General features: G+C 34.9%; 1 protein-coding gene across 2 annotated transcripts in view; it reads right to left on the bottom strand.

Annotated features, from left to right (window-relative positions):
- Positions 1-1396: 1396 nt before the first annotated feature.
- LOC115243668 (protein kinase C, brain isozyme) overlaps positions 1397-8647 on the bottom strand; it is a 56987-nt gene continuing 49736 nt past the window's right edge. For both annotated transcript variants that reach the window (XM_029820830.1, XM_029820829.1), the window contains exons 6-14: positions 5906-6059; positions 5075-5303; positions 4629-4760; positions 4375-4548; positions 3794-3885; positions 3151-3352; positions 2493-2681; positions 1997-2137; positions 1397-1916 (exon numbers count right to left, since the gene is read on the bottom strand). In XM_029820830.1, the coding sequence (XP_029676690.1) occupies positions 1764-1916; positions 1997-2137; positions 2493-2681; positions 3151-3352; positions 3794-3885; positions 4375-4548; positions 4629-4760; positions 5075-5303; positions 5906-6059 (1466 nt within the window). In that variant the 3' untranslated portion in view covers positions 1397-1763. The remainder of the gene's footprint in view (positions 1917-1996; positions 2138-2492; positions 2682-3150; positions 3353-3793; positions 3886-4374; positions 4549-4628; positions 4761-5074; positions 5304-5905; positions 6060-8647) is intronic.

Below are 8647 nucleotides of genomic sequence, written 5' to 3'. Positions count from 1 at the left end.
CTCCCTCCGATAATTGTGCCCTTCTCGACGAGACAAATCGAAGAGACTCGGCGAGAAAAGCGAGCGCACCGATGTAATTACAAAGATGCGCGAGGAAAGCGCTAAGTGGACCAAGACCCTGTTCTTGATCCTTTCGATTGTCAAGACAATGCAAAATCAATAATCCTTCGCTCGCATGGGAAACATTATTCATAATAATGATAAACGTATTCATAAGCGATAAATATGCTTATCATTATTTTAATATAAAATCTTTATTTCCTTATATAATTGTACCACACGAGAATAAATTCTTCGCGTCGTATCTATAATAATATATATCACACGTAAAATCAGAGAATCCGCGTATAACGGTGCGATAAAAAATTTTACGTAATCGCAGAGAGACTGTGTTCGCAGAGAGTTAATTGTATATTCTCGCGCATCCCGCATGTAAAATATTATCGTGTCGAATAATATCGCCACGGCGTATTATTACATCAACGAAGAATACATAAAACTTTACACGTTGGCGCATACGCCGGTGTTTATATTGTCGACTATATCCCCCCCCCCCCCCCCCCTCCTCTCCCTCCCGCATAAATGCGAGACTTTTGTGTTGATCTCGTCCTCTGTATTATTCGACGCGATGAGCTCTTCACTTATTATTAACAGGCCGCGATCGACTCAGCGCATCCCCGGCTCACATCAAAATCGCTTTCTGTGTCATTACTTACTGATATAAGGTATACATACGAGAGTTTATCGAGCATGGTTCCTGTAGTCGTATCCGCGTTCCTATCGAAGAACGACGGAGAAAAACTAGAAAAGACACTTCAGACTCGTGCTTCCGCAACGAACAAGGGAGAAAGGAAAAAATATCGTACATATGTCACTTGTGTTCGTGTGAATGTTTACGTGTGAGTGTAGTCCTATATGTATACATGTATGTGTGCGTATGTATCTGTGTGTGTGTGTGTGTGTGTGTATGTGCGTGTATGTGTGCATGTATGTGTCAATATGAGAATCGATCTCAACGTAGCACTAATAAATTCTTAACCCGTCGTGAGTCCGGAGAATCTAAGGACCCAACTTTCTAAAGATCCGCTACTTAAGAAGATTAAACCGACGAGAAGTGCAACGTTAACGAAATATCGATAGAAATTTATAATGTATAATATATATTATTTATGTATATATATGTATGTAATATATATCGTAATGACTTTATGTATATATATATTATGTATATGTATATATAATTACATATATATTATATATATACTCTGGAAGGCGACAGTAGAGAGACTACTGAAGTAAATGCATAATAATATACGCAGAAAACGAAGACATCGATTTTGAAATTTCCTTCTTACCGTGCTGTTTCTTCTTTGCGTGCTATTTCTCCGTTCGTTCGTTTTTTTTCTCGCGATAATTATTTGGATCGAATCTTCAGCACCTACGCCGTATTTCTTTCTCTTGTTTTATCTTTCTTACAGCGTAGTGATATACAATCGACTATCGCGCGACTGCTTAAAAATACATCAGTGAATCTCGCGTGAATTCTTAATGAAATTCAAAAACGATAGCGCACCAAATTCTCGCTCGTTTTATCACGAAAATGCTACAGCGAGATTCAGAGAGCGAGAGAAAGAGAGAGAGAGAGAGAAAACGGATAGAGAGCAAGAGAGAGAGGGATGAGAGAGCCCTGAGTGACAAAGAGAAAGATGAACGACGAGGAATGAAGTGAAAGATAGGTACGAGCCTGAGATAAAGTATTTCGCTTAAACGTGTTGCACAAACTCTGGATTGAGATACGAGAAACCCATAAATTCCGTCTGATCCAAGTTCATCATGAACAGCTTATCCGTGGGAGTCAGATCCGTTTTTTCTGAGGTGAACTGCTTGTCGAAATTACTCACGTCTTTACGATGTTGCTATACAAATAAAGAACAATCGTTAAAAGCATTTTTGTTTTAAATAAATTCGAAAATGTTTGTCTGCGACAAATATTTACAATCTTTGGCTTGAAGGGTGGTTGCACCTCGCGATTCTCTATTTTCTCCCAGTCAATACGCCGGAAAAACGCATGGATCCGCACGTCATCCTCGCCGCGCATTCCGCATCCTAATCTCTTGCTCGGATTCTTTGTGAGGAACTATACAAATAAATTTTATGCGAGTTAAAAATTCATAGGCCTTCAAAATTCATTCGTATCTTTTTTAATAACAGATCGATACGTTATCTATATACATATTTCTGCGTACAGATTAAATTTCAGCTGGCATCTCTGTCATATCACGCATCAGAAATCGTTTATAAATTTATGAAATATTCAGCTAAAAGTAGAAATTTTATTTAATTATTTAATATCAAAGATGCAAAAATTTACGCTAGTTTAAAGAAGATTATTCCCTTTAGAACATGTTTAAATAAGTCTAAAATTCTGTTTAAACATATTCAAATTCCTGGAAGCTATCGAGGTAATATTGGGATATAGAAGACATGCTTACCGCTTTACAAACTTCTTTGGCCTCTTTGGATAGACTCTTCGGATAACTGACATTATGGTCCGTAATCGCGGAGAAAAGTTCGTCCTCGTCCTCGCCATCGAACGGTGGTTGGCCCACTAGCATCTCGTAGAGCAATACACCGTAAGCCCACCAATCCACGGATTTGCCATAAGGTTGGTATAGGATAATCTGCGTAGAGATAAAGAACAACGTAATTCTGACAGGTAAAGTAATCCCGAAATTTCAGCTCAATTTTATTTGATATCCTCCCGGATTGACTAAAATATACGCTATTATTTATCTTGCGAAATTCAGAATCGATTTTTCGTAGTAAAAATTACGAGATGCTAATAATTTTCAAAAATAAAAGATTAATTACCAAAAATGAAGTTTCTAAAGTAGCAATGAAGAGAGTAATATTTTACTTGTAATTTGTGAAGTTGACTTTAACAAAATTTTAATTTGAGATTTATAATATTATCGAGATATGGAAAATTAAAATTAAAACAAAATTGTAAGAAATATATAATGATATCTCGCCATACTTGTGTTAAAGAAAAATTTATTTTGGAAGAGAAGTGATAATGTATATCCGTCATTCGCTAATATTTCACACCACACAAGACAATGTTATTACAAGTTTTGTTCAAACATTCACCTCCGGTGCTATGTAATCGGGCGTGCCGCAAAAGGTCTTGGTAGTTTTATCGCCGGTAATGCCTTCCTTGCACATGCCAAAGTCGGCGATCTTTATGTGGCCGTCCTGATCCAGCAGAACGTTATCGAGCTTGAGATCACGGTAGACGATGCCGCGCGCGTGTAAGAAGAACAGGCCGATCGCTATCTCAGCCGAATAGAATCTGCAAATGTGGAGGGAGACACGTAAATCGATGAAAGAGCGATATACTCGTCGTGTCGAGATCAATCGCGGAGCTTTGAGAATAAGATTTGTGTGAAACTTGGTGAAACATGCCATGGACACAAGTAAAATAATCGGGGTTTTATGACGGGTACAGTTATGATTAATGAGCAAAACTTAAGGTCACGATGACAATGATGATGACGACGAAGCGAGACGACGCGCGAGCACGTCTGCCTTGACGAGACACATCTCCCGGATACAATCGGTTTTCATTTCGTATTCATTTCGTATTCATTTCGTATGCGTTGAGAAAGTTCGACAACGTGAATCGCTCGAGAGTTGTCGCGTCGTCGTCATCGTCTCACGGCGCTTTAATAGAGTTAAGGATATCGATCCGCAAGTTAAAGCGGAGCACGTTCACGGACGTTAAAATACTTACACTGCCACCGGCTCTTTAAATTTGCCACACTGCTGTATTTGGTACATCAGATCGCCGCCATTCACGTATTCCATTACGAAGTATAGACGATCCTGAGGTGGAAAGCAGAAAGCGGATCTTTGTAAGCCGCAAGCAAGTGTTTCAGTTAATCTTTCATTCGTGTTTCACATCGCCCGCATATAAGAGAGCTTATGTGCTTTTCACTCAACGTTCCCCTCTTTGAGAAAATTTAATAGAAAACTTAATAAGCAGATTATACCATTTTGATAACGTTTGAATCAAATTTTGAAAAGTGAATAAACGAGAGTGTCACATACTTTTCTACACGTTTGAAGTAGATTTTGCCTTCCAACAGAATTTTTTTAATTTTCTATTTTAGAGAGAAAAAATTTTTAATGTATTCAAAATATTTTAATACTTATCTTAAAATTTACAGTACAATATGCAAATAAAATAATATACAAATAAATTAAATGAAATAATTAATTTTCCGTTAACTTATATTTAATCTTTTAATTTATAATCTATAATAAGTAAAAAAATTTACGTAATCTAGATTAGCAAAAAAGTGCTATCCGTACCATTGTCTGAAAGCAAGAATGCAATTGCACGAGGAAGGGCGGTTTACTCGAGAGCGCGAGTACACGTTTCTCAACCATCGTGCATTCCACATCATCGTCCTGGATAATAATGTCCTTCTTCAAGATTTTGATAGCATACAGCTCGTCGGTTCCCTTTCTCTCCGCCAGCAAGACCTTGAATTAATTATTGATTCCGAGGTCGAGATGTAGTCGAATTCGAATTATAGCCACCTCTCGAAATCGTTAAAACTCACCTTGCCAAAGCTGCCTTTGCCGAGTACCATTAAGAAATTAAAGTCGCTAGCTCGTATCAGATCGCTCTTGCCCATATTGTGCGGCACATCCTTATCGTGGGCCGCATGTGTCTTCTTCGTTACCGAAGTTTTCTAAATAAAGTCCGTGAAATATACCCGCGTATAAATCACATACTATAGATACTAAGCAATTCTATTATAAAACTAAGCAATTCTATTATTCGAAATACAAAATAGAAAGCGTATGTAATATTTCGATTAATGAATTATTTTAAAATCACTTCGTTATATTTGTCGAAAAAATAATTTCACAATTTTAAATAGATTATTTCAAAACAAGAATCTTCATTAATTTTCATTCATTTTAAATCTTAAAATAATAAATATTTATTTTTCTGCTTTTATATTTTAAATATAAATTGCAACATTGCCAAGTAAATAAATACCCGCATTTTGGTTTTAAGCTCGGCGAGGTCGACGCCTTCCTCAGGAACAGGTACATTGTAGAACTCACCCTCCTCTTGAGTGAGGAGCTTGAACCAACCACTCGCGGGCGCTTTAATAAGCTCCGATATGCCAAAAGATAGGGATCCCATAAAATCGTTTCTGGACGTTCGATCCCAATCCCATATCTCGATCAATAGCCGCCTATCTTTATCCTCGGGTTTCAGGTCGCTAATAGTAAAAGCCAGATTGCTAAGCGCTGCTTTATCTCACAAAGGTAGCAATTCTTGTAATCTCTTATAATTCAATTTCAAGATGTACTCTCTTCCTACTTAAGTGATCGATCCTTTGATATGTCATAATATAGAGAGCTTGAGAAGATAGAGAAAGATCTGATTTATTTAAAAAATCAATTAACTTGTTAATATATGATTTATCAAATAATGTTGATCAACAAAATGTCATTATAATACTTTAGTAAAAAAAAAAAATTAACATTTAAAAAAAATTAAAATTTTGTAAAGTTGCAAGAAAAAATATTTAAAATCTTTTGCATAATTCGATGTTTTGTAAAATTTTAAAGATTGAAGATTGAATCGCGCGCGTTAAATTCATTTCGGATGAAATTACAATTTGTGTAGGTACCTAATTAATCAAATAAATAAGCGGAAACGTGTACTATTTTAAGTTATTTAATATTCATGGAGCTCAATTGGAAGGAAACATCTTGAAACGATTTATCGTTAAAAAAAAAAAACACATCTTAATCTTCAAGAATAAATATCTAATTGTCCGACGTAAACTTGACTCAGCAAGCGAGCGAAACGACTTACAAGATGAGTGTCTCATTCCATTCTGGATTTAAGCACGACTTGATTGTCTTTGTTTTCTTCTTTACGTTGTCCGAGTCCGGGATTAACTTCAGCTTAACGTAAGGATCCGATAGTCCGTTCGGATCCATTGGAATAAGATTTCGTCCTTCTCGCACTGCGAACGAACAAATCAAATTCTTTCGGAAAGAATTCACGGAGAAAAAGAACGCACAGTAAGCTTCGGAGCAGATATTTATACGGAAAACGAGTTTCACGTAGTAGGATGCTTCGAAAAATACGCTAATATCGATATTGTTACAAATGAAAAAATTTCTGCGTATTAAAAACAATCTATACAAATGTTTCGTAGATTATCAAAGTCATTTAAAATACATGTATTTACCATATAATTTTTTAATATTTTATAATTTATTAATAGTCACATGTATTTATGTATTTTTTATGCATCAATTTTATTTATTATATAATTCTAAGACTATTAAAAATTAAACGAGACTTGTAAAAACTTTTTCTTACAATAACTTATCTTTTTTTTTTTAAACATTATGCTATATAAAATCTACATCAATCTTTCTTATATTGCAGAGAAATTATTTATATATATATATATATATATATATGTATATATAATTTATATTGTACATTTAATGCTAAATATGTGTCTGATATTTTATATAATAATTAATTAACACTCTATTAGTTAAAGAGATGAGACATGGCTAAGAAAAATTTAATTAAGCGAAGAAAAGTCGCGCTTTGTTTCGCGCGAAGAAACCTTTAATAGATTTTATCGATAATTTTGATTAAACGTCGAGGACGGTGTAACATCTTGGTAGCCCGTTCGGGCGCGCCGCGAATGAGTTTGAAGAAACCTAATTTTCAAGATAATCGACAAGTGATAAGAGCCTCGAGGGAACAGACACGCCGTTTCTCCGCAATGCTTGTTGAGCCACTTACAGCTAGATGAAAATATTGCGATACGCGGCAAGATGTTATCGCGGCGGGTGCCGCAAATATTTTCTAAATTCATTAAAGGACTTCGTCACCCTCTTGTGCCTAAACGATAATTCTATATTAAAGATAAATTTTATTCCCTTCCATGACTAACGAAAATAATTGATAAGACGCGAGAGAAAATGTTTATATTGTAGAGAAACGTAACAATAATGTACACACGTAGATTCTAAATACAAGAATATTATTATATCTGTAAATATAAGAATAATATCAGTGTGAGAGAGAGAGAGAAACAATTATATAAACATAACAACGCGCACGTTATGCATCTTGTTATCATTCGCACGGCGAGATTCGAGCGAAAAGGTAGTCACGCGAGTCGTTCCGTCTTGAAATGATTATTATCGTCGTATTATCTCTCGAAATACAAATACTAAAATCATGCCAAACGCGAACATTTCCTACAATTATTACAATTAGCGATTTTCAACCTGCGTGATTAATTAATTTTTGCAATTATTGCGTCTTAACTAGCCATTAATTCGATTCACGTAGATATCATATCGCACGATATATCAGAGCAAAATTACCGATGATATCATTGAATTTCTCGGTCTTTAATCGGCCAAAACATTGCGGATACATTCCTATGAATCGATTCCAAGTCGAGCGACGCATTTGATTAGTAAACAGAATCATATTTAACCGTATATATTGTAATATTTTTTAACACAACGTAGTAAAAATTTGGCGGTTATATAACGATGATTTTCATTAAAACGCGTATTTCACGAGATTTACCACGCAAATAGTCAGCAATATATTTTCGGATATTGCATCCACAGATATTTATCTTTAATTTTAACTCGTTTATTTATATTCATGTTATAATACAAGACAGTAATCATCTTTAAACGAGCACATATACTATTTATCAGTGAGTGACGTGCGAATTTAGCGTAATATTCGAGTGCCAAGTAGTAAACAGAATCATATTTAACCGTATATATTGTAATATTTTTTAACACAACGTAGTAAAAATTTGGCGGTTATATAACGATGATTTTCATTAAAACGCGTATTTCACGAGATTTACCACGCAAATAGTCAGCAATATATTTTCGGATATTGCATCCACAGATATTTATCTTTAATTTTAACTCGTTTATTTATATTCATGTTTAATACAAGACAGTAATCATCTTGAAACGAGCACATATACTATTTATCAGTGAGTGACGTGCGAATTTAGCGTAATATTCGAGTGCCAAGCAAATCGTACTTTTGCGCGAGCAAAGTTTTCGCGTTTTTTTCCCATCGCAATTTAATAAAGCGCGCGTCGCGTGCAATTAATGTCGCAAGTGCCGTGCAAAGTGCTACACGATTGTTCTATTTTATATAATTAATGCAAGCACGAAGGTAATTAATGGTTTTTTTTCGCGAGTGTAAGTGACAAAGAAACAGCAAAGAACGAACAAGAGAAGTAGTAGAAGCCCAAGAAGGCATCGTACAACTATGGAGCAATTGTAGAGTAAGCAACTTTCAACTTACTTAATTCATTATTTGTTCCTAATAAAATTAATTGCTCGTTTATTTCTGTAATCAATAAAAATATAATTTGCCATTTTAAGTCCATGTTATGTAAGACAACTCCACCGTTGCACATCGTACTAGTGAGTGTTAAATTATTATTCACTTTAACCTTGAGCTAATGGATCTATAATGATATCAGATGCAAAAATAAAAGAATTTTGTATTAATTTTTATAAAAATATTATAATTAAT

This window comes from Formica exsecta, unplaced genomic scaffold (genome assembly GCF_003651465.1).
Source record: "Formica exsecta isolate Colony F162 unplaced genomic scaffold, ASM365146v1 scaffold72, whole genome shotgun sequence".
NCBI classification, from domain to species: domain Eukaryota; kingdom Metazoa; phylum Arthropoda; class Insecta; order Hymenoptera; family Formicidae; genus Formica; species Formica exsecta.
Note: the sequence above shows the minus strand (reverse complement) of the source record. Positions and strands in the feature narration are given on the sequence as shown.